This window comes from Elaeis guineensis, chromosome 3 (genome assembly GCF_000442705.2).
Source record: "Elaeis guineensis isolate ETL-2024a chromosome 3, EG11, whole genome shotgun sequence".
Lineage (NCBI taxonomy): Eukaryota > Viridiplantae > Streptophyta > Magnoliopsida > Arecales > Arecaceae > Elaeis > Elaeis guineensis.
Genome location: NC_025995.2, coordinates 108586124 through 108613515, shown reverse-complemented (window position 1 = coordinate 108613515; position 27392 = coordinate 108586124). Strand labels below are relative to the sequence as shown.

General features: G+C 35.3%; 1 protein-coding gene across 4 annotated transcripts; it reads left to right on the top strand.

The window, feature by feature from the left end:
* The first annotated feature begins 291 nt into the window (after positions 1-291).
* Positions 292-27154, top strand: LOC105041048 (MADS-box transcription factor 23-like). Of its 4 annotated transcripts, none has more exons than XM_010917842.4 (9): positions 292-428; positions 557-789; positions 10701-10776; positions 20876-20937; positions 25801-25900; positions 25979-26020; positions 26097-26180; positions 26672-26829; positions 26911-27154. In XM_010917842.4, exons 2-9 carry the CDS (start codon positions 608-610, stop codon positions 26924-26926), a joined length of 720 nt encoding a protein of 239 aa, XP_010916144.1. In that variant the 5' UTR covers positions 292-428; positions 557-607; the 3' UTR covers positions 26927-27154. The 4 variants fall into 4 exon arrangements, with proteins under 4 accessions (XP_010916144.1, XP_029119195.1, XP_019704572.1 ...); XM_029263362.2 differs by having other exon boundaries at positions 306-432; XM_019849013.3 differs by lacking the exon at positions 292-428 and having other exon boundaries at positions 442-789; positions 26097-26138.
* Positions 27155-27392: the final 238 nt, after the last annotated feature.

Here is a 27392-nt window from a genome sequence, read left to right as displayed (position 1 = left end):
CGGGACCGTCGGACGTACGGAATCCACTCTGTCGCACCACGTGTTGGTGATCCATACAGCAGACGGCCGAAAGGGATTTGATTTGAGTAAACTAATGCCGAGTGGTCTCTTGGACAAGCCAATCCTCGTACCCCACAGTAATGCAACAAAATACGTCCAGCATAAAATATATATCTCAACACCCTACGCCTCACCCTCTCACCTTTAGGCTTGGTCCTGATGACATAATTCTGCGTGCACTGAAAGGGTGCAACCTCGGGTGTGATGGAAATCAGGTGCATCTAGTTCTTTGCAGAAAATGGAAGGCCTCCAGCCATTCCAGACCGGAATCTTGCTGCCCTTAAGTGGCTACCCTCGTCCCCTCTCAGAGACGCGTCCTAAACAGACTGGTGTCCTTAGGGGGAGGTTAATTTTCCGACCATAGTTTGGTAGGTAATCCACTCTATTCCCTTCCTTCCTTCCCTGATCGCTTGCATCCCGGCTTCTTCCGCTCGTTTGCTTGTTCTCCATCTTGGTTAGATTTCCCTTCATGGGTTTGTTTGCATTCTATCATCAGATCGGTAGAGGATCCACCGAACTATCGGGTGCTGCGAGGGGGAAGAGAGGGATGGGCAGGGGGAAGATCGTGATCCGAAGGATTGATAACTCGACGAGCCGGCAGGTGACCTTCTGCAAGCGGCGAAGCGGTCTGTTGAAGAAGGCCAAGGAGCTCGCCATCCTCTGCGATGCTGAGATCGCCCTTGTCATCTTCTCCAGCACCGGCAGGCTCTATGATTTCTCCAGCTCCAGGTCACTCCTCTCTCTCTCTCTCTCTCTCACTCGCTCCACCCCTCTTTCTCTCTCTAGCCAGATGCTTTCTCTCCACATCCTATATACGCAAGATTTTCTATTATTGCATGGTATGACATTTATGTGCAATCTTTAGAGGCACAAAAGCTTGGTAGTTTTAATGGGATAGGCTTGACGGTTAAGATAGACGCATGGAATTTAAAGGGATGAAGAAGAATGAAAGATTAAGGGAAGCTGAACAAGTCCTTCAATAATTACTTAAAGGAGAAATCCATTTGAAAGGGAAGGAAGTGAGATATTTTTATCCCCCTTCTGGCTTATAAACTACCATCATTCTCTTCTCTCGCTTGGTTTCTGGGATTTTTCTTCTATCAAGTGCGGTGATAAGGGATAGCATCCCCTCACCAGGCACAGAAGTAATTCTTTAATAGAAAAGGCTTGTGAAACCATAACGACATTAAAGGTTTGGCGGAGGTCCCCTTTATTGTTTCATCTCGTTTTTTCTGAAAATGGAAGAATGGAGATTCCCTTTCAAAGGTGTGGCAGAAGTCCACTTGCGAGAGACTTGTATTGTAGATTTTAATTATATCACACGTGAGGATAGAAAAGTAATTATGTGATTGGTTGGTTTGTGTTTTTTTTTTCCCCAAAAGGGGAGGAAAAAAACTGGGCTTCTTGAGTCATAATCCTTGGTAGGGCTTTGGCGGGCCTCGAGATTGTACGGAGCCTAAAGTTGATAATAGATTCTAAAGTGAAGTGCTGTATGAGGGATTCAGTGAAACTTATCTTGGATATCAGAATTAAATCATGATGAAGAGCTATAACACTTGGTTCATCAGTCATGTAGTATCTACAAGCTATGAACTTGGGATGAAAGCTTCGATGGTGCTGGCATGGCTTGTTTGATAGGTTTAAAGACCCAGGGAATTCCATTCCTTTGGACCAGCCGATGGGAGTGCTATATATGATGTCGCTATGATGATTTTGATAAGAACCCGAACTGGAGTTTTAGAAAGATGACAAGAATTAATGCCGGTCAAACTCATGAATTAGAAAGAAAGGGATGCAAGGATACACATGCCTGGAAAAATGAAGCATATATAGTTCGCACCGGCTGGGTCAAGATTATTCGATAATTGAATATTTTAAGTCTTTAAGACCATGACGACTTGTTGAAATTGATCAGTTTTCGCACATTTCAAAAGCTTCTTCACACAATTATCTAAATGGATGCTTTAGTAAGTGGTTTCGTCATAATTTCACTGATATGAAAGTCAGTATACAAGAGAAAAGGGGACACACATGCTACCACTATTAATTGCTGTGACATCCAGGCCAGTTCACTGAGAGTATAATAATTATCTTGTGCAGCAAGATTTTTTAACTTTATTCCCCTTCTTTTTGTTCGTATGTTGTGATTTAAATCCTGCCCACCTTCGTGGTGAATCAACATGTTTTATTGTTGAATAATTGATGGCTTGAACCAACATTTATGCTGTAGAACTATTAGCACTTCCTTTCTAGTCCAGGTTGTAGGAATTTCCGACAGCTTGAGTACATGATAGTTTCTATAATTGGTGGAAGGAATGGCATTGGACGTTTTTTACACTATATTTACCTTCTTTAACCATCCACCTGTCACAAACCTTGACATGTATACCTAAGAAATGTAAGAATTTCCGACAACTGTGGGGGATTCAAACTATGAGAACGAGTTTAGAGTTGCTTCTATTTTTTTTTTTTTTAAAAAAAATCTTCATCTTTATTCTTTTATGATAACAATGAAAGTTGACTCTACAAGAGAGCAGAAAGTTATGCAAAAGTACGTGTGGCAACTGTATATGCCTCTGTATTTTGATGTTATATTTGCAGAAGTAAAAAGGAAATCAAGCTAAATTTGAGTATTGAATGACAACATGTGAATTACATTTCATGCATTGATATGCATATGCTACCCTAAAGTGTAGAGATTTCCTAACAAAAAATATATAGAGCTTAACTTATTTTGAAATAGATGTGATTGTTTCCATGTTTCTTCTTATGAAGATAGGACATTCAATTATATTATGTCTTCATCATTATCATTAGTGAAAGCAAACAATCATAAAAGATGCATTACTTAGAATCAAATGTTCATGTGTCTAACACATATGACTTCTCTTTGTTATTTGAGTATTTGACTCTTTAGCTTTTAGCGCCTTGGTTGGGAGAGAAGCATAAAAGAGAAGAAAAAAGAATAAGAGAAAAAGTAAATACTTTCTCTTGGTTAGAAATTTTTTTATAAAAGAAAAGAAGAAAAAAGAGAAAAATAGAGGGAATACAAATGTCTTCAAATTTATAGTTTTTTTTTCCTCCAAATCAAGTAGAGTTGGAGAGAAAGAAATTGAGAGTTAGTGAATCTTTTATAATTTTTATTCTTACTCTTTTAATAATGAAGAACAAAATCAATATTACAATTCAATTTTAGGGATTATTTTAAGTCTCTCATCTAAGCCTCCCACCCGATTGAGACTAATGTGGACGGAAAAAATCGATGAAAACAAAAGGAAAGATAGAAAAATTAAAAGATAAAATCTTTTCTTGATTCCGTTCTTGGGTTTATTCGGTTCCTTTTAAGGATATAATAGTAAAAAAAGATTGTAATATTTTTTTCTTCTCCTTTCTTCTTTGCTTCCAACCATGAAGGGAAGAAATTATTTTTTTTTCATTCTTTAAATTTTCCACCAAGAGAAAAGAAATACACCTTCATTCTTTTCTTTTCTCTCCTTACTAATATTTTTTTTCTTGTTTTCTCTTCTCCAAACTCTTAACCAAGGTGTAAGTTTGTTTGCAAGATTTTTTCAAGACAACCATATTTATTTTTATTTAGATTACATTTTTTTCATGTGATTATCCTTATAACTCACACTTGTCCACTCTAGTGTAGTTTTGGAAAAGGATTTCTTTTGAATTATCAATATGCTTAGGGCCTATTTGGATATTTCTGCATGATGAGGCTGAAAATTCTATAGGAATTAGGCTCGGCATGTCCAATACATATCTTCTAAACCATGTGTACATATTATGTCTAGTATCATAGAATATGAGGTCTGGTCCTATCTATGTCAATTAGACCTCTTCCAGTCAATCCTTAGGATGGAAAAAAGATGGGGCAATATTATTTTTTTCTCAATATGGTATTCTGACCGGTCCACCTTGAAAAAATCCTTTGAATACTATGAATATAGATCTATCTGAGCCTATGTTCTTATAAATCCTATTGGATTAAACAAGATTATCCAAACAAGCCCCTAGGATGGATTTCATACTATAGAACATCTTCAGATATTGAGTTGTACGATATCTCTACTTGTGTGTATTAGTTATTTTAGTTTAAATAGGTTGACTTCTAAAAAATTCATAGCACAGAAACATATTAAAAAGTTATAAGGAGGAAAAGAAGCACAATTTTAGATAGCAAATAAGTTAATAGTCATTTGAGTAAGAATCAGCAATCGATGGTCAAAGGAGAAAAAGTGAAGGGTGAATTCATACATGCTTCATTTGAATAATGAAGTACAGGATCAATGTAAACAACCTAAGAATGAATATTTCCCATGGATGACAATTATAACTATATGAGGGCAATAATTGGTAGTTGATAAAATTTTGGCATGCGTATCCCTTGATGTTTTACAAAAAAGGTCAAGTTGTAAAGAAAATAATATCGAACACTTATTTAAGTATGGTTTTGATTATTTATTTAAATTTGCATTACTACTTTAATGCACTAAAAAATTAAAATGTATGGCAAAATTCTTATCTTCCAAGATAATTGTGGATGCTTGATAGAAGCTTCATAATCAGATGCACGCTATATACGCATTACATTAATGATTTTGAATATATTATTTGTACAATTAGAATAGATAGCCACTATATTATTCACTTTATGTTAGTTGCTTTAGTGTCAAACTCTATCGTCTCGAAATTTCATGACTTGAAGTTTACGATAGATTATTGAAATTTTGTAAATTTAAAAGCTAAATTTTTTTAAAGGGAAATAAATAACTAATGTTTAACTCTCATCTAGATCATGCAATGGTTCTACGTACTATAGGATTTGATAAAGCACTTCTTGCAAATTCATATAAGTAGTTGTCATATTCTTACATAAAGTTTCACATTATGAGCTATAGGATTATCTTTGTTCCATAAAATCCAATATTCAAGCAATATCACATCAATAATTTGAATATTACGATATTTCTTAAATATTAAAACTAGAATTATGCAATTGGAAATGAGTAGTGCTTGCATCTTACACCATCTATAAAATTTCAAATTATATTTTCTATAAATTATAAAAATATTTTAAATAAAAATATTGTTATATTTTAAATAATAATTAATAGTAGAATTTGATTTAAATAAATATTTCTATTTATCAAATCATATTTTCAGATGCAATACAAAATTAATTTGGTATATTTTTATCGGATCATTTTTCCAAATTAGTTTTAAACTAATCATCCCAAAATATGATTTGATTTGAAAGAATGTCATTGTTAGATTGGATTTCAAAAGTAATTCAAAATATTTTTATATCTTTTTAACGACTAGAATTAATAAGAGGGAATAAGTTAAATAATATAGAACAGGTAAGAGGACATTTTTGATATGAAAAATGATAGATAGAACCAAAGTTCTTGATTTTGAAATCGTCATTTTATAAAATATAGATATGATCATCATTTGTTATATCTTTCATTATTGTGTTTGATTTATTTTCCTTTTTTTAACAAAAAAAGGTTTTGTAGTTGATTCAACTAAATCCGTCACTTATCTAAGGTTGTGTTTTGGATACTGAATATCTAACCATCCCTGAATAGATTTAACCATGTGCATCTATTCTCTAACCAGCCATCTAGCAGATAAGATTATTCAGTGTTTGGTTGGTGTTTCCACGTTTAGTGGATAAAGCTATAGGAAAAGTGAAAAAATAGATAGAAAGCCATGGATAGTTAGCTTTATTTTTACTTCCAGTCGCTGACATAAAATTATCTAGGTTGAGCACCTTGATTCTTTGGTTGGACGAAGACATTCACAACCTTTTTGGTGGTGTTTGGCTGGTTAAGCAAATAACTCTCCCTTACCCACACACTGAAGCAGCATCTAAACAGCCTAACTGGTTTAGCTCCCCATCCCAAGCGGGGGATTGGGAATTCAAGTCTTCAGTGACGTTATACCTCAAGATTTCAATCCCAGTTAATTCCTTTTAGACATCCTCTCGACTGAAAAATTTGGGTTCATGTCCTAGACCTAGGTAACTTTAACCGATAGTACCTGGTCCATCTTAATCGTGGTGGTGGTGGGGGGGTTTAGATTAGTCCAAAGTTAGATTCGTCAAAGATTTTGGATCAAAGTCCACATGTTGCAAAAGAAAATCTCATCATCTTTGACTTTTCTGCCGGTTTGTTGAAAAGGAAATGTCTCACACTATCTTGCCTTCGTCCTTTTTGTCACCTTCCACACCTCCACATCGCCAGCTGAAATCCAGCCAACATATATTAGCATCGGTTCTTTTTTTCCTCGTTCCCCCAGCTCTGTCATAACCTTGATTTCTATCCAGTTTATGAGCTTGGACGCTTCTCATAACCAGTCCATGTACTTAAACAAGTCTTCCAATTTCATACCCGCCTGCACGCTATCCGACCAACATGATTTTTGGACGGGTAGAATCGGAGAAAATTTAGGCCTGACAATGGCGTCTGGGCTGCATGCATGGTTAATTACTTGTCCCAACCTGATCCAATAGCACCCACACAAGAAGAAATGCCCAAGCAACTCAAGTAAATCGCTCAAAAGGTCACCAAGTTGGTCTGGTGTCATCTCAATTCTCCCTTTGAATTGGCATCATGAAGAAACTAAGTGATTGGTGTAAGACGTCTGATGCCATCTCATTTCTCCCTTTGAATTGGTATCATGAAGAAACTAAGTGATTGGTGTAAGACACCCTAGTCATGACTTTTTAAAGTGATTTAGCATTGCTCTTATACAAGTCTTTCAATGTGAACATGATGGACATGGTGGGATGGAGCCAAACTCTTACCACTGAGTTCAACGCTTGCTTGCTTTCCTCGCCTCAAGATTTGAGTTGGCACGATGCCAATTGTGGGAGTGCATGGCTCGATCCACCATACATTAAGGCAAACATGGTGATTCCATGTTGGCGTTTCCGTTTATTAAAATCTTTCGGTTGCAGAACAAGGTACAGCCCGTCCCAGAATCTATGGGTCTCCCAGCCATGAGAAGGATGGGATTCCTATGCATTCTCACCCAGGAGACATTCAACCTCTTGGCACCTGCAAACATGCATGTCATGGAAGTTTGGTGCTCGTTTCAATAACATTTTGGTTTACAATTAATTTAAGCCTGATGATATCGAATCCATCGGTACGTTCGCTGCTATTTCGTGCCTTCCTGATAAGTTGCCTCTCTTTTACCATTATCATCTCTTGGATGCTTTTGAAAGAAAACAACAGTTGAATCTTCAGTCAACAAACCAAGCCTCCATAACATACTGTCAAGCTTGTGACTGAACTCTTCCTCCATTAGACAAGCATGGCGAGACAATAGCAACAGACATATCCTTCCTCAGAAATCTATTTTAGTTTTTAAGTCTCTTTCTAACTATTTCGCTTCATATACTTGTCATAGTTTTATCTATTTAATAAAAACAGCTGGGTTTTGGCCCTTCCTTTTCTCAAAAACAAAAATGATAGGCTTTAAATTCAGGTCTATCACAATCATCCAGAAACTTTTACTGGCAAGCTAACCGACACCCTCAAACAATGTTTCTCTAAGAAAAGCTGATCTTGAGCCCCATAAAAATGCTTAAAACCTTGGGAGAGGGTATGGAAACATATATTAGAATCTAGTTGATGAGTTACCTGCAGGTATTCAAAGTACTTGGCTGTATTATGTGTGTTGGAACCATGACGCTACATTTAAATTAAAATATTTCAATACAACTAGTTTATGGGTGGCAATGTGTTGGGTTTGGGTTTGGATCCGATCACCTATGAGTTGCTGGTCAAAGGATCGTTGGTGCATACTTGATCCATTTTATAATAGGTTAGTCGGTGTCTAGTTCATTTATTTTACATGGACACATAATAGTGAACTAAGAATCTAATTGAATCTTCATTTATTAATTATATTGCTTAATAAATAAAAGCAAATGAAAAATTCTTTGTACACCACCACCAGTGAAGAAAAAATGTACCATTTCATTGGATTAGTCCACGTAGCGCAATTAATAAGGAGGCTGATATTTAATCTAGCTAAATTTTTTTTTCCTCAAATTTTTTTAACCAAAATGCCCTTTTCTTTTTTTTTTTACTCTACTTTGTTTCTATAACATCTATTACATCCTATAACATCTTGTTGTATCCCATAAATAATTATCTGGATGCCATAAAAACTAACATGACATTATAATAATATTATGACATCATGTTACATCCTATGACATCCTGTCGCATTCTATAAATAATTATCGGGGGTCATAGAAACTAACAGGACGTCATAATAATATTATGATATCATATTGCATCATGTAAATAATTATCAGAATATCATAAAAACCAACAAAATATCATAATAATATTATAACATTCTGTTGCATGCTTTAAATATTTTATGAAATATTATAAAAATTAATAGAATATGATAATATAATATTATAATATTCTGTTACATCCTATGACATTCTATTGTATCTTATAAATAATTATTGGGATATCATAAAAATTAATAGGATATCATAAATAATTATCGAAATATTATGATATCCTGTTGCATTATATGACATCATGTTGTATCCTATAAAAAAAGCAACAGGGCGTCATAACATTATTTGAGATGTCAAAATATTCAATAGAAAAAGGCAATTTGATCAAAAAAATTAATAAAAAAATTGAGCTACATTAAATGCCTGTTTCCTTATTGGTTACACTACGAGTAATCTGGTGAAGCAGTATATTTTTTTCTCTACCGAATGTGGTGCACAAAAAATTACTTCCTAATATGGCTCGAGTTAAAAATTGTCACCTCTTTATTTATTGTACTGCTAGCAACCCAGGCATGGTTGCATACAAAAATTAAAACAAATAGATCATTAAAAGCAATAATTATATTAAATAGAATATAAATATAAAATAAAATATTGATAACTTAATTGTGTAAAATCAAAAATCAGGGGAAGTTGAGAGATACATGGACTTGATGGATCGGTGTGAGAAAGTATTTTTAAAATATTAAAATTTGTAAATTACTGGAGGATGAGTTAAGATTGGAGATAGAGAACTGCTAAGAGTTTAAATCTGTAATTAATGGAGGATCAATCATCTTGAAAAGAAAATAATTAGCACAGCTAACAAACTGAAAGATAAAACTAAAATATATTACTTTAAGGATTTAATTGAAATGTCATTAACATTATATTCTTTAAACAATATTACTCTCAGAGTCAAATATATTTTGGTTAGTAAATTTCTTAGATTGAAACTATATAATATTATTTTTCTTTTTCCAATGGAATAAAGTGCTACCCTGATTAGGAACGCATCCAATTAAGAACTCCTGCATCACCTTGGATGGGTAGCTGTGGATCCAGCTTATGGCTACGTACAAGTTTCAAGCCATACTAGCAAGCAAATCTACAACGTGGTTGCCCGTTCTATATTAATTATAGGATAGAATAATCATTCAAGACAGCAGGTGGACATTTATTCTTCCTGAGATACTCAAAATCTTACCCTCCCTAGACATTGATCCAGCTTATGTCTGTGATTTAATTGCAATATAGCGTGGATTAGGGCAAGACTTTCCTTTATTGTTTTTTTAAGAAACATGAAGGCAAGACTTTGTGTTCAGCTGTTCTGCAACGGATGTGGGATAGCAGATAATTTGTGGAGATGAACATCCCATCATCAACATTGAAATGCTGTGAGAAGCACAGACGAAGGGCAAAAAACCAAAACAAAAATCCTCATTTACTTGGATCATGCTCTACACAAATGATGCTACTTCCGTTGATAGGAGTGCATTTTTACATGAAAGAGCATGGTCCACGGATGATTCAGTTTGCCCAAAATCCATGGGTTTCTACCAAGAAACTAAGTGTAAAGCTGTTGAAAAGCAGCGAAAGTAATTGCTAACATTTTGGGAAACCATTGCTAACTTCTTGCCATACAGCTAACTTCTTGCTATATATTTACTGCATGGTATTATTAAATAAGGCTAATGCAAGCTAAGCTAGAGAAAGCCCTTGATGCCCGTGGAATTTTGAATTTCTAGTACCCTTGCTATGAGATGCAATGAATCCACCAAGCATGTTTAAAATTTTGTTTAGCCTAATCTAGCTTAAAATATCTATGAGCAAAGAAAATACCCTATTTTCCAAACCCCATCATAAATAACTGAACCAAAAATATTGTAGTTAATTGAAGATGCTAAACAATTTGGAACAAAGTCATGAGAGAATCTGAAGAAACTGGCACAGAGAACGAAAGTAATAGAAGGGAAATCATAAAGCAATGCCAATCAGTTGGGAGAAGCATTGATGATTCTAGTTTGTATTCTAGGTATACAGAATCAATTAGGAGCTAGATGGTCGAATAGCTATGGATGGACAGATGCTACATGACAAACCAGAATGAGACCAATTGTGAGGCTAGTTAAATATTGAGGTCACCACTTTGGATGACAGAAGAAAGTCAACCTGTGTATAACTAATTCGAGAGGCAGCACTCATATTTATTCATGTTCATTATCTCATTTGATTATTAATTCAAGCACCTATAAACCATAAAATGTATCAACATCTACTCTGATAAAAACTAACATAAAGTCCCTCATCATATCAGCATGAAATCAATAATAGACCGCTACAACAGGACAAAGGAGGAGCATCATCAGGTTTTAAATGCAACTTCAGTCAAGGTATGCTCCTTTCTTATGCAACATCACCGACTGACAAATGAACTTCTTTGATGGTATACAGATGTACAAATTACTATGTTTATATAAGTCTTGCCATTTCTTCTTGGGTAAAAAAGTCATCCTTTTTGCAAATGTATGGCATTCACCAATTACTGTAGGAAAAGTACACCTTTCTTTTTGCTTAACATATGCAAATTGTCAAGATGCTGCATCATGTACTCTTATAGTCATGTACTTTAACATACAAATAATTTGTGACACTTGTTTTGCAGCATATATGCCCTGTACCAGAAAAGTAGGGAAAAATTAGAACTGCACAAGAATAGATCAGGTATATTACAGTTCAATTTGAAGTAGCATAACCACAAAAGCTTTAAAATGTATAGTAATAAATAGCTGGTAAAAGGTGGATTACCAATAAATGATGGAATACAAATAGAATAAAATGGGTACACTCATTACAAACTTATGTCTGACATCTGTAAAAGCATAGCATCATAGAAGTGCTTAAGAAAGGTTGGCTAATTAAATTGGCTGATGATGAGGTTCTAAGGTGAATGCGGGCCAAACTAACAGTGAGGCTAATGAATAAAGTCAACGGAAAGGATATACATATGGTTTATGCTGACTTATAAATGTGCACGCTGAAGGATGAATATTCATATGAACATGAATAGCAAAGGGAGATAATTTCTGATCAAGGTATTTATGATGGAAATTGACAGTGGTGCTATGGGGTAGATGCTATACTATGGCAGGCCAACATCAGGATCATCTTAAAATCTGTCAATCATAAACATGTGCAAGAAGGACTATAGCAGATACTATACCGTAGCAGGGCCAATCATGGTCATCCTAGTCTGTCATCATAAACAGGTGCTAAAAAGTACTGATTCTTGCTGCTTAGGTGGAGAATCAACTATATAGATCATTTGCAAAATAAAAACATCACAATTTTTGTGCCATGGAAACAAGGAGAAATGCTACATTGGCGTTATGGAAGAAAATTGAGTCATAGTGACAAGCTTAGTTACTGAAAACCGGAGTGGAGCAGATTCAGATGCAGGTGTGGGGAAGCAATTCTCTTAAAATTTTTTAATAAGAAAGCAGGAGCAGAAACAAGTTTCCACCAATATTGCAAAGCGGGTGTAGCACCTCAAGTAGAAGATTCCTGCTACACAGGTCATGCATAAACAACAGAGCTAACCAAAACAGATGACAGAATGCAGCTGTTGTTGGCTGAATAATGATGATACTTTGGTAGTTGATGGCCAAAAGACACAAAAGTTCTACTATGTTGAACAAATTTAAAGAAATATATAGATATTCTCATCAAATTTTGAGCACCAAGAATGACACAAAGATGAGAATGCCTAAAAACATGGATCAAAGTCAATAGAAAGGATTTAAGTAATATATTGATCGGAGGAAGTAGCCACATATTTATAAGAAGGTTTTGCTACTATAATTTTTTATTTATTTTAGAAAAGTCAGAATAGATTATGGTCATTGATTTGCAAGGGGTTTTAAAGTGATATAATAGGCAACTGCTTGGCATATATTACCTTTTTCTTTTTAAAAAAAAAAAAAATCCTGAGGGCCTATTTAGATAATTGGCCCAAAATCCCATAGAAATTATAGGTTTGGGCCAACACAACCACCTAAATGAGGCCTAGCCCAACCTATCTTTATACATACCTAGAAATCCATTGCAGTGGGCCGGTCTGAATCCCATAGGAAGGAAAAAGAGATTCAATAGGTCTTTTTTTTCCTCCCTATGGGATTCGGCCCGGCCCACCACAGTGGTTCTTTGTGTATTTATAAAAATAGGCCTAACCCAGCTTTATTTAGGTGGTTGTAAAGGCCCAAAGCCATTTTTTCTATAAGATTTTGGGCTCAATCATCCAAATAGGTCCTAAAATTCATTTTTGTCCTAAAACCCCTCTAATCCTCTCAGCCTCATTAGCTGCTAGCTCCAATAAAACTTCTCTCCAATCCCATCCCTCCACCCCAACCACCTCCCCATCTCCCTCTCCTTGTCAAAAACCCCAAACACCATATCATCAACCTTGATCGCCTCTTGGACTTCCCTTGTCGTTGCTGCCTCGCTGCCATCACCAATCCGAAATGCATTGATCTCTATAGGCCAACAACACCCAGCAAATCATGGCCTCCTTGTTGACAAGGAGCACCAATAGGTCCACCTCTAGTAGGGCCTTGATAGGGGAACTTGTTAGAAAGCAAGACTCTGATAGGGTGAGATTGAGGAATTTGGGGTAGCTCTTGAGGTACTTATGAGGATGCAGTTGTCCATGACTGTCAACCATGACCCCTTCTCCATTGCGATCGGCATTGGTGGTGGCATTCAAAACCAGTGGATCCTTGCTTGTGTCCGTATTGTCACAACCCCAAACTATGGCATAAGAAAGATGATAGCAATCACTCCATTTATAAAAAAGATAATGGTGCAAATGAGCTAAACAGCTCACGAGTTGCTCAACCTCGACTCGAGTCTAAGTTCCACTCAACTATTATCGAGTTCAAATCAAACTCAAGTAGCTCGAACAGTTTTTCAAATCGAGCTCGAGTAACAAAATACTCAATCTTAAAGGTTCACGAGCCTAATCGAGTAACATATATTTTTTCATAATATTATAATTTATTTATAATATATATTATTAATTTAATATTTTTAAAAAAATACTATTTACATCTTTTTAATCTGATCCAACTTCTAACTTTTAACTATATTTTTAAGTTATGACCAACGCTCATATTTGACCTTGAATTCAAACTCAAGTATTGCTCGGTTTATATTCGAGACGAGTCAAGTCAATCTTGAGCATAGCCTTTTCGTTCGAGTCAAGTTCGAGCTTGAATATTAAGACCCAACCAATCTTAAGTTGAGTTTTGAGCTTGAGTGTTTTAAGTCGTGTTAAGCTCGAGCCTCTATCTGTTTGATTGGACTTGGCTCGATTGCACCATTAGAAAACATAACCAATGAAGTTTGACAATTTATCTCGCCATTCATAATTTGGGTTGGTATAACCAATGATGTCAGATTAACCATTGAGCTATCTTGGCCCTTTGCTTTTGTAATTAATAGCTAGTATTGCTGATATAAAACTAAGAGTATGGAAGTTGAGAAGCACCATAACAAATCCTTATAAGAATCAGTAGTGAGCATAATTCATAAATCTGTCACAAATATTTTGTAAACTTCGCAACTATGGTTATTGTTGCAAATATTTTTCATATTAAAGTAGAAAAATAAACTCCACAGAGACAATATCCTTTGAGCCCTATTTTTCATTCTTTTTTCCAAAAAAAAAAGCAATCACAAAGATGGCCTCCAAAATCATAAAAACAAAGGTCCACCATTTCAGTATGAGACCCCATACTAATACCATCCTATTATGGCGTCGGTACGTGGTTCAGTAAGGTAGGAGACTGGTACAGTATGGTACGCTCTGTATCAGGTGGTACAGGATAGTATGGTAGACCATGATTGAAACAATTTACAAGTAGATTCAGAGAAAGCAAACTATTCATGAACAATTCTATTAGGTTAGCTAACAAGATCCATGGAACTTTATCAACTACATGAACCAAAAGCATGTTCGGTTGGAGGGAGTTAAATTCTGGAATGGGAATGAGTCACTCTCATTCTAGCCAATTGGTTAGAGAGAGTTCCATTTTCATTCTGATTCCAGGGAGAATGGAAATGCCCTAATCCCCTAATATCCAACCCTAATCTTCCTTAGTATTCAAAGCCCATTCCAATTCAGTCACCAACCAAACATATAGGAGGATATGACCATTTCGATTCCTATTTGATTCCGATTCCGGTTGCAAATACTCTAAGCTGAAACATCATCTAAAGGCTTAACTCATAAAAGAGCCAAGCCTCAACATTGGACTTGGAAGTACAACCTTGGCTCAACAACAAGATTTGAATACTGAATTGAGAAATAGGGCAGACTTGAATATTGATTGTTCAAGCTCCAAAAACCTTTCATAAATAAGCTGCATTTGAGAAGTTCAGTAATTGGCTTGTTTGCACCCCTATTTATAAGGATATGCGCCAAAGCATGACCAACATGTTCCATAGAATTGGGAGTAATCATCATGTATCGTGCTCATCATGAACAGACTAGTTGCAAAAACTGAGTTAATCATTAAACCAGATAACTAGTACAAATCCTAAAAGTGGGCCCCAACATAGAATGAAGAAAAACTTCAACTGCTTGTTTGCATGATTCATATCGTGCTTGGTTTATATTGATATGAAAATTGGGGTACTTGATAACCAGTCCATTATTTCTAACCCTTGATTTTTCAATGGTCATTTAATGTTTAGTCCGTGGCCCTGTACACTTAAACATAACAGTGTGCAAAACAGTTATAACTGTGTACAAAACATTGGTGCACATGTGTGCAAACAAGGTGTCAAACCACATGACCTAATATTATGTGCAAGACAAAACATAAAATACTATTAAGGGCTAAACAAAAAATGGTAGTCAACCAAATGACCTAATATTAAGTTCCTAATGAAAATTATCTTTATCTTCAATTATGCCATTTAAGCCTCTTTTTGGACATTGAAACCCTCTAGATCTAGCTTCATTTCTAGCATGGATTAGTATCATGTAATGACTGTTCACCTGCATCAAACACGATAGCTTCAAAGTGCTCATGTCAATCACTGAGTATCATTAGCTTTCATGCATTTGATTGCTTTCTTGTCCTTCTCCCATGATCTTTTGGATTTGAGCCTTCTTTATCCCAAGTTTTATAAATATATGGATTTTCTTTAGATTCTGGAGCAGTTTTATTCCCTTCAATTGGCAAAATTTGATGCAAGTCTTCACTCAAGTGAGGAGTCAGCTTCTTGTCATCTCTTTTGCATATTCTTGTTTATGTTTGGTTGGATATCCCATTAAGAATCAAGAGTGACCTTTAATCATCTAGCAATACAAAAATAGGTGTTATCTTAATCATTATATGTAACCTATCTTTCCCGGTTCCACAGCTAACCTGGAAGAATTTGACAGTCACGATGTCACACCACATTCTTCATCACACTTCTTCAAGGTGACCTTTATAAGTTATAAATTATTAAAAAAATGTTTGCTCACTTGAATTACAGTGCCATCCAACTACTGCATTTACTATAAAGCCTAGGAGAATCTTCAATCTCCAAGTCCTGCTTTTTGACCAATAACTGTCAAAACATCTCAAACTGTGAGGTTTGGGACATACAGAAATGAACCAGAATGGTACCAGGATGTTCCTCCTATTGATTTAAAGCAAGTGTAGAATTGGTTTGAACCAACAGAGCTACCTGGTTCTGCTTGGTTCAGCTCAATCATGGCTGGCACATACTAGTTTTGGGTCAAAGAATGAGTAAAGAGAGGAGAAAGAGCATTTCTAACCCTTTCTCCTCTTCTTTGAATTCAGTAAAAAGATGGAAGAGGTGGGAAGTCTGGGAAAGCTTCAAGAGAGGGTATTTGCAGCCATTGGCTAGTTTGCTACCTTGATCTTCCTTGAGGTAGGATGGCCAGCCTAATATCAGACGAAGGATCTGTATTCGAGTGGCTATCCGTGTTAAAGGGATTGGCAGATGCAAGTGTAGGCACAACATCTGGGTTGGAATCAAAGTCCCAACCAAATTATGAAGATCTCAATGTTTGCGAGCTGCATACACTCCATGATGGACCAGTAATATACATTTTCAAGCCAAAGTTTATTGATTATGTTTTTTTTAATTTATAAATTTTGCATAATGCACATGATGTATGGTGTTCCAGGACCACTACCTTTTTTTTTCCCACTACAAGATAGAATTTTTTGAAAAATATAGCAAATAAAAAATAAAACCCTAAATCTAAGTTTTCAAACCTTTAAACAACACTAAAAACCAAATAAATAAATCATATAAAAAAATAAAAAGGGTTAAAACCCCAAACTAGCACCAAATAAGTGTGCTTTTGCATGTCATGTCAATACCATACCGTACCAACCTATTCCCAACTAGTAAAGCACCCAATAACCGATATAGGAAATCTTGGAGGATATTATCATGATACTAGCCAAAAGTCTTTTTTTCTCCCTTTTGGTCAAAGGAAAGTGAAAAAGGAGTATAGGGTGCATGCAAGTCATAGACAATTTAGGTGGCTAGCCTCGATGATAAGCACTAGATCCATCAAGGCCTCTAACTAATCCGGAAGCAATATCTAGGAATAGGGACGTCCTAGCCAAAATCAATATCAAAAGCACATTGACTCAAATACCAAATTTGTTGCTAGTAATGATGGAAATCCACCATGATGGATCATATCTGTAACATTATTATGTGGACTATGTATGATGGACATGCAATTGCACCTTCAATACATGAGTTTCTTATAGTGTCAACAGTAGGTAAACAACAATTGCAACATATTATTAATGCATGAAAATATATATATGTCCAGCCACAACCATCACCATGAATTGTGATCTTATTTTTTAATGTGCACGTGGTTCTAAGCTTCTAGCATTAGCTTGTATGATAAACTACTTGAAAAAAATGTTAAGTTAGTGTTGCATGGACATGAATATGAGAATTGGATTTGAATGCATATCCAAGTGTCTAACACAGCAAGAGAGAAGGAGGTACAAATATACTTAGTATAAATTATAAATTTAACTAAAATATATATCTTCAATATTCTTTGTTTAAATATTAAAAAATAAATGTTAAGAAGATTGTGCTTGTTAAGATCTTTAGAACATGTTTGTCATTCAAACCGTCCAATTAACCTAAAAATATAAGAATAATAACATTTTCCAAAATTATTTCAACACATACGTCCTTGGGCAATCAATGAAAGGAAAGAATACTTGCTTCTAACATGAATATGGATGGTAACTCATTGTTGGAAGAGCTCAACTCTTAAAAAGTTGCAACCGTAAAACTTCATTAGTATCCAAGTGCCTAACACATATCTGAATTAGATATGTTTCCAACATGATTTTTTGGAGACAGATGCAAGCATCCAGCATACAATTAGCACAATTATGAAGGATAATTATATATTCATTATTACACTTGTTTGAACAGTAGCAACAATCAATTGAAAATGGTTAACTGCGAAAAGAATTAAATAAAAAAGCACATTTCAGTATGTTATTCATGGATCTTTTGATGGATATTGTACCTCTCCATGCTGGTACTCAGCGAGAATGGTAACATGATAGCCCCTCAATGACACAAGCACAATAGATGATGCTTTAATACATGAAATTTGATTCAGTAATGCGACATATTAACAATTACATTTGACAATCGACATGTATGATGTATGCACCTAATTTGGATGGAATGAATACCTTAAGATGCTTATGAGATTTATTGGTTATCTATTGCATGTGACCAATACAAGATGATGTAGTGATCCCTTCACATGCAATGTACGACATTGGTAGGGGCGTAGGGCTATTCAATGAACCAATCAATCTGTAATTTATTTTGGGGTTAGGATTCATTTACATAAGATTTTTATTTAATGGACTATCAAGTGTTCGCTTGGATCACCTCTCACCTCTTAGACAAAGAGATTAGGGGTTTGATTCTGAGTGGCATCTGCACTCATTGTAGCCCCCATTTAAAAGTTCTAATTCTGCAAGCAGAGGCTCAGTATGCTCAGAAGCCTAGGTTCCAGCTTAAGTGGGATAAGTTGAGATTAGGGATAAAATGGCACTAAGCCTCTGTTACCTCAAACAGCAAAAAAAAAAAAAAAAGGAGAGAGATCTTTATTTAATGCAGCAAGAAGCTTGAGGTGCAAGACTAAGGGAGTATTTGATAGATGGTTACCATTCCATCATCTAATGAAATATTTTATATTAGACATTCTACCATCAATTTTTATATTTGCGAATTGATAAATATAGTTCACATTTATTGCGTCCCTTAGAAGTATTAGTCAAAAAGAGGGATAAAATCAAGAGAGGTTATTTAATAAAATGGGACTGAATTCATAGACCATCACAGACATGTGATAATTTCAGGCATAGCATTATATATAGTAGAGAAGTAGAATTAGAAGCATTCATTAATTCGACCAAGTTGATCCTTATGCAAATAAAAAAGCAAAATCTTTCTTATGTAATAAGTAGTCACTCATTTTCCTTATTTTCTAATACATAAGCATGCTAAATGGATCAAGCTGATAAACTGCTGAACCTTTTTAACAAAATATGGATGGTTGAATCTAAGAAATGAATGCATGTGACTGTGAAGACACTTATTGACTGGCATATATGGTCCAATCTATAAAGAATGCTCCTACTAGCCAGGACCATTCAATTATTTCTAAGAAAGGATTGTAGAGGTCTCAATACTTGATGCAACACATCACATTTACAAAGTCCAAGCTTATGAACATATGGCTTGATTCATGAGATTGAACTTGCTTCGATCTAAATCAGTGAAGTCAAAGGCGCCAAAAGGCGCATCTCAGGCGCTCAGGTGAGACGCGAGGAGTCATCGCCCCTTGATGCTTCAGATGATGCACCTTCACTCAGGCGCACGCCTTTGGCACCTTTTAGGGTCTTTTTTTAGTGAGGCGAGGTGCTTGCCTTTGGCGCCTCAATGAATTCTATGATTATTTTTTTAATGGTTGAAAAATATAAAAAACCTAAAAGGCCATCCATTTAACTTCTCAGCTCTATTACTAACAGAGGGTAAAGTGGTCAATTAGTATGGTAAAGTTAGTTTTGAAGAAATAGAGGTTAATTCAGATGAGAAAGAAGAAGATGTTGAAGGATATAGATCCAATGAAGGAGGAGAAGATGAAAGTGATGACAACTATGCAAGTAGAACTAAATCTAATGATTCCATTGATGAACTTTAGGCTTTAAGACTGTTTATCTTTTTTTGTTTCATTTATATGATTCCACTTTAAGGTTGTTTATGTTTTCTGTTTTATTTATGAGACTCCATTGATAAATTTTAGGACTTATTATATTTTCTATTTCATTCATGAATTTAGAGCTGCCTATGGCTTGTTATCTTATACTTTATCTTGAACTAGTCGACCATTTTACTATTTTATATATGTTTTAGGCTTAAATTGTTAATTATATGGTAATTCATATTACAATAGTTTTCTCTAGTTGTTATTTATTTATATATCATATTTTTTTTTCAATTTTAGCACCTTAATTCACTCGGATGAGCGCTTTTCTAGCGCCTCTCATCTCAAGGTGCTAGACCCCCCAAGCGCCTTAAGGACGCCTTTCACCTTTGACTACCTTGATCTATATAATCATATATAGATGAACTTAAGTCATTGAAACCAAATGATAATTCTTATGTCAATAAGTTGTAAAATCATTATTGATGATTTGAGCATATGACTTTGAATCAATTTTATTAAGCAATGTTCCACATAATACATATGATACCTTAAAAAAGTAAGAAAGTAGAAGAACAGCAAATGAAATCACATCTAAATTATATTTTCCAAGATTTTTAGTCTCAGCATCAAATCCTGTACCAATAGCTTACCAGTATAGGTCAGGTCATTACAGTACATCCCTACCGACATATGGTACATTGTTGGAGGCAAGATAACAGCTGTACTATGGACACTACCATATCAAGCCCTTGTACCATAATAGCACCCAATAATAGTACCTTACTGGGTCAGCATGGTACACCCAATACCAAGAGGTCTCGGTTTGTAGAAAAAGCTATTAATTATTTGTTAACAAATAATTATTAGATACAAATATATAAGCATGCAAGAACACAAGAGACTTTTGACCGGTAAAGAAATATAAATGATGCATAGTCATAGACATGCAGAATATTTAGAAGATTGAGAAAGCATCTCCTCATAAAATATCAACTCTAAGTTATACACCAAAACATTAATAAATTCATTGGAGCTTTTATTCAACGAACTATGCATTGCTCATACTACATTTTTTATGCTGGCTTTACGGAATATTCCTTGTAGATTTTAGTTTGTGTTCTTTTTTACATTGTGACTTACCATTATCTAAAAAGGTATTTTAAGAAATAAATTATGTTCTTTGTTCTTACTAGTTTTGGCAGAGGGAGGCAGCAAGCTTGAGGCAACAATTGCAGAACTTACAAGAAAATCATCGGTGCCATCTCTTAACCTTGTTTACATCTAAAGATTGTTCCTACGCCCAACTAGCCACTGGAAATATTCCATTATATTTATAGCATAAAGAAGATTTAAATAAATAACCATATTTTTTTGCTATAAACAAATTAGCATTATTCAACATGTCTCATTATTTCAAGCCATTCACATATAACAAATTCCCTCATGGTAAAATTTAACGATTATTCACTTATTCCCCAGGAATCTAGAGTGTCAAGATCACTATAAGGAAAATAATATACAAACTAGCAAAAACATCAAATTTATATAAATGATTAGAAATGAAGTATAAAACCACTAGTTCTCTAGCTGACCATATCCTGAAAGTAAAATGTATTTCTTAAGATTAATCATACAAACCAGCATTTTCTTGCTGATATGGCACCTTGTATTTGCAGTGTAGCTTATTCCAATGCATTGACCAAATCATTAATGATGCCATTTGACAAAAGAGCAGGTTACTGAACCTCTAATAGTATGTCAAGATTGAGACAACATAAAACTAGTGACACTACCTCTAAAGAATTGGTTTCTCACTTTAATATCTGGATAAAGAATTGGTCCACAGACCCACAGTTCACAAATACACTGACAACTGCCTATATCATTGCAATTAACCTGTACTTATCAACTTCATAGAAAATTATTATACACGTCAATTATCAAAATTGAACCTCAGAATATTTCATATAATCTAATCATAAATCTTGGGTAGGAGCAAGTGTCAATCTGTGGCTTGAGTGATTTAGCAAACAGTAAATGAGCTAAAAGCAACCAAGTACAAAATTCTCCAACATTCAAAAAAATTCCAATTATTCTCAATTAAGGTTTTTTACCCAAATTTATAGCAACTTAATGAAACACACATTTATTGAATTTATAGTGCCTTTTATGATTTTTTTTTCCAAATATTTCAAAAAAATGTTTCACTTCCTTTTTCTAAATTTCTCAGCTTTTTGTTTTCCTTTTTAGTATCGGTCAATCAGCATTTAGATTCATTCACTTTTCAATCCCCAACATATTCCAAAGTTTCTCGAATCATATATTAGCTTACATTTTCTCCCCGTGGTGATAGATTGTGCGTAACTATTCCTAAAAAGTATCTAGAAGGCAATACATTGACACGATGATATCAAAAAATATCAGAAATCATCATAAAACAGACCTTACTTCCTGCTGGTACACATGAAATGTGCACATAGAATAATCAACAAGATGCATGCACTATGTGATTTGACTTCATGAATCCTTTTCAAAACATTTTTTTTATTTTACTAATGATTGTTACCGATATGTGATAACAGTTACAGTCTTATATACCAGCTTTTATACTCAGAAGTTACATATTTGTGGAATGGGATTATTACACTGATCTAGTAGCTTCATTATATCCCTGAAGTTGTGTCTCACCCCAAGCCACCATGATTCTATATCAATGAACAAGAAGCCACAGTTCTGACCAGTCTTTTCTGTTATGTAGTTTCTACAAGTTGAGAATTACACTCTATGACATCATGAACTGCTCCAATTTCACTATCTAAAATTGCAAATCACCAGAATGCCCTACAATACATAATATGTGAAACACCCCTTGAATAGACCAAATTACTGTGAAAATTTCTTCAAAATCCACCAAGGGTGGACTATTAGGACTGCAATCAGAATCGATCTTATCTTGCCTATAAAATCTGCCTAGCTGTTCTGATGGAAAGTGAAGGCAAGACTCAGAGGACTGCTTCAGTATTCCAGAACTTCCCAGCCTCATAGCATATATTGCCAATAGCAGCACCCGTAACAATCTTTTAAATAGGAGCATTAGAAATCCTGAATACCTTTTTCTTCATCTCGAGCATTGCAATTTAGGATTTAGTCCAAATTTTAGTTTGATGATAGCTCAGATATGACAAGAATACAAACTTTAATAGATAATTTTGGGTTATATATTTAATGCAGAGAAGCTGTTAGAATATTCTTTGATCATAATTTTTCTGGAAAGCAGTCTACATAACATGATTGACATGGAACATAGTAGTGCCAAGGTGTCAATCTAGAATACCACAATCCAATTTGCCACTTAGAATGATGATCATGAACACAAAAGAAAGTTTCATGAAGTAGTTTAAACCTCAGCTCAGAAACACCTACTTGTTTCGGTGGCCTATTTGCAAGTCATCAATTCAACAAGTCAACCCACTGACTCAAACCTCCTTTCTCCAAGCCTTCCTTAATCTTTATGCCCACTTTAGTTAGAATCTCCCTCCCCCTCTATCTCCTACCAATCCTCTCCAGACATTGACCCAAAAGCAGATTAGCCCCAAAATTAGCATGAGCAGCGCCTCTCCTTTCACCCCACCATCTCAACCCACTCTTCATTCTCCTCCACCATGATTAGGTGATCTCAACACCAATTATGAAAATCTTGATGACAACAACAACTATGATGAACATGCAAGAGTTTGACCCAAGATGCAGAGGAAAGGAGTTGATGGTGAGACAATAGCCCAACCTAGCAGTCACAAGTAGGGCTGCAAATGGGATGGGTCGGATTGAGGCATGCTTGACCTTGACTTGATTTCATATCTGGGTCTTGATATTGGACTCAAACCCAACCCAATAGATGATCAGGTTGGGTCAGGTTCATGGAAAATATTTTAGACCCGACGAGTAGTTTGGATAAGGTTGAGGTTATGCATGACCCATATCAACCCAAAATATTCAAGTCTAGGTCCGGTTCAAGTTGGGTCCAAGTCTACATTTGTTTACTAACAAGATTTTAAGAAGAAAATTTTGTTCTTACTTCTAAATCAAACTGAAAGAAAATTTTGTTCTTACTTCTAAATCAAACTGAATTTTGACTGCCATAAAATTGTTTCCTAACATGGACAAAAGTCGATGAATTAATGTTTCTCCAGAACTGCAATATGCTTCAACAAGTTTAACCCAAATAGCTAGCTTTTCTTAACGTAGTGAGATTAGTTTGAGCACTTCTCTCTTAAGAGAGGAAAAGAAAACATGACTTGGAATACTTTTTTTCGGTCAATTCGAGTTAAGTCAGGTTGGGTTGTTAAATAATATGAAAATCCAAAACAAACTCATAAAGTGTATAGATCAGATCGAGTCGATCAAGTCAAAGTTTATGAAATCTAGACCCGACTCAAAATGTGGAACAAATCTAATATTTGAACCCAACTTGGCCCCACAGGTCTTCAAGAATGGGTTAGGTCTGGCATCACCAGGTCAAGTTGAATTGGATCATGGGTGGAGATGATCATGGGCCAAGCTTAGGCACAAAAAAAATCAAATTTTAAATAGGCCCGGCCTAAAACCAGCTAAAAATGAATATAGTTTAGGCCCGAGGCTTAGCCATGATCAACTCTAATCATGGGGTGACTTGACCCATTTACAACGTTAGTCGTAAGCCTAGCATCAAATTTTTAAACCTCGATACTACAACTCATATCGAAATATTGCCAAATGGTTAGATCAATATGGTATGTCCATGCATAGGCACATTGTATGATATTGGAGGTAGCACAAAATTATACCATGTATTGGAATGGGGGTGAACCAAGCATTTGTATCGTATCAATATGGTTAGGAAGCTCATACTATACGCCCCATATCGACTAGCACTACTCAATGCTCAAAATTGTTGCAGAGTGGGATGGATGATGGAAGGCATAAGAAATCGGAGAGAGAGAGAGAGAGAGAGAGAGATGATGAAAAGACTGCTAAGGCAGTGCAAGATGGTCATAGAAGCGATGGGAGTAAGAGAAGCATGATAGAATAAAGAAGACAAAAGAAATCAAAGCTTAAGGGTTTTATATACTTTAATTTCTCGATGCCAATGGCTAGCCATTGAACTAGATCAAAGTTAGCAATTTTGATGGTTTTTAAGCAACTAAAAATAGAAACTCCTAGTCCTAGCATGAAACTGATCTGTATATGCTAATGGGTGACTAGACATATGGGTCAACATGTATGGGTCAAACCAACTACTGGGTGTATCACACCATATTAGTATTGAACCGATGCTCGATACTGGAAGCATATCGAGTATCAGTACATCGGACCAAACCCCATACTGTGCATACCAACATCGTACCGGTACGAGCGGCTTTGATACTAATATTGTGAACCTTGGTGTCAAATATGTTTTAGAACAATAGTTTCATTTATGATCTCGGCCACAAAACCATTAACTCCTACCTTAGCTCAAAAAAAAGCAAAAATAAGTGTCTAGACTATACATAATTATAAACATAAACTAACTAGTCCTGCAAGTTGCAGCCATACCAATAAACAAGATTTTTATAATTAATCATAGTAGATCTTTAGCCTACATTTGCTCAATGCCATCACACTACCTCAAGATTTCAGGAACCGGTACCGAGGCCCATATGGGTTCCTGGTTAGTACAGTGCCATACCATACCGTACCAACAATAAAAAATTCAACAAAAATCCCACCCAATGGTCAGAAAAAAAAAATCAAACCGAACCGGACCGAACCACTACCATACCGAATCGCTCGATATCGGGTGGTTCGGGCCGATACTGTACCGAACCAACCGATTCGATCTGATTCAGGCCATTTTCTGAAAAACTGGCCTGAACCGAACTGGTTCCCCACCGGTATGGTATGGTATGGGATGTCTCGATCGATTCAGATCGGTACAGAATACCATGCACTATCTTTTATGCTATTACAAGAGCTATTTGAAAATCCATAAAAAAATGAATAAATCCTATTGGCGAACAAGGGTGGAAAAATGTTGATTATTACACTATTAAATAAATTTAAGATATATCATATTCAAAATTTTAATCGATGGTTGTAGGCAATTGATGGGAGAAGAGTTGTCTGGCTTAAATGTCAAAGGTCTACAAAATCTAGAGAACCAACTTGAAATGAGTCTCCGTTCTGTCCGAAAGAAAAAGGTTATGACCTCACCAAATGTTGTTATTAATCCTTATCCATCTTTTCTCTATTTGATGTGTTTATTTTCTCTGTTGTAGGAGCAAATTCTAACTGATGAAATTCAAGAGTTGAACCGAAAGGTTTATCAATATATAATAGTCAATTAAATCATTTTTAAATGTTAACAAGTGCCTAAATTTCTAGAATTTGTTACAGGGGTACCTCATTCACAACGAAAACATGGAACTCTACAAGCAGGTAAACCTCATACGTCAAGAAAACATGGAGTTACGTAAGAAGGTATTGAGTTTGAGATACAAGATATCTACTTTGCTCTATAATCCAAACTCCAGAGTCTAGCACTCATGAAGCTATAATCTCCATGTTTCCACCGCCAGATGCTTCGCACATGCCATGCTCTATATAAAATATGTATTGATTTGGTATAAAACTAGATTAATTCAATCACAAGAATTTTTGTACTAGTCTATGCTGGTTTGGCTACCCTGCCGAGCCAATATCAACACTAGCACTAGTTCAAAACAAGACCCATTTAATCCTTTTTTAATACTTTCGTTTAGACATGGTTAGAAAAAAAGTTTTTGATTTTTAAATCCTTTCTTAATATTTTTTTTTTTGTTTTGGCACATGACATACGGGTCAACACAGCTGTAATATGCTAGCCACTCTTTAGCACCACCCCATGCCAATGACATTTAAGATCTTGTTCAATCCCTGAAAAAATAATAGATTATTATTATAAATTACTATGCACGAAATTTGCATTGCAGGTGTGTGCAACAAATGAGTTAAATGGAGGAGCTAGTAAGGATACCATTATTCCATATGGTCTTACTATGACTCAGAACTCACATGCACCTATTCATCTCGAGTTATGCCAACCTCAACAGCAAACGGATGGCACACAAGCAAGAGCTCCCAAGCTCAGGTAATTATTTTGAAATATCAAACCTTTATATATTTTCAATATTTATTACTTTGATATGAACATAATCAATTCTTGCAACAGACTTCAATTGCAGTAAGAAGATGACAAGTGATCAATGTGCATCATCTTTAGAGACCATCGGCCTAGCTGTCAAGGCTTCTATGGTTTGTTATCCGCAATAACATCAATGTATGATCAGGAGCAAGAACAATACTCAGCACTCATTTATATGTGGTGTGACATGATCCAAAGAACAGTTACTTTACTCTGTCAAGCAGACTTCCAACTAGGACTACTAATAATATGACAGGTATCTCTGCTTAAGAAAATTACTTGCATACATGGAGACATGTCTTCTCATAGCATCTGAATAGTTGCTGATAACAGCTACAGGAAACCCACCTACTAAATTAAAGTTACAAGGGAATAACACCAACTAAAGTGAGAAAAAAAAAATTTGCACAAAAGCATCACTCACTATCTACTGACTACTGCTCAGTAACTACCAGCAAGAGGTATATAAAAATGTGACAGATTTGTTCTCCAAAAACTACTGTAGAGTG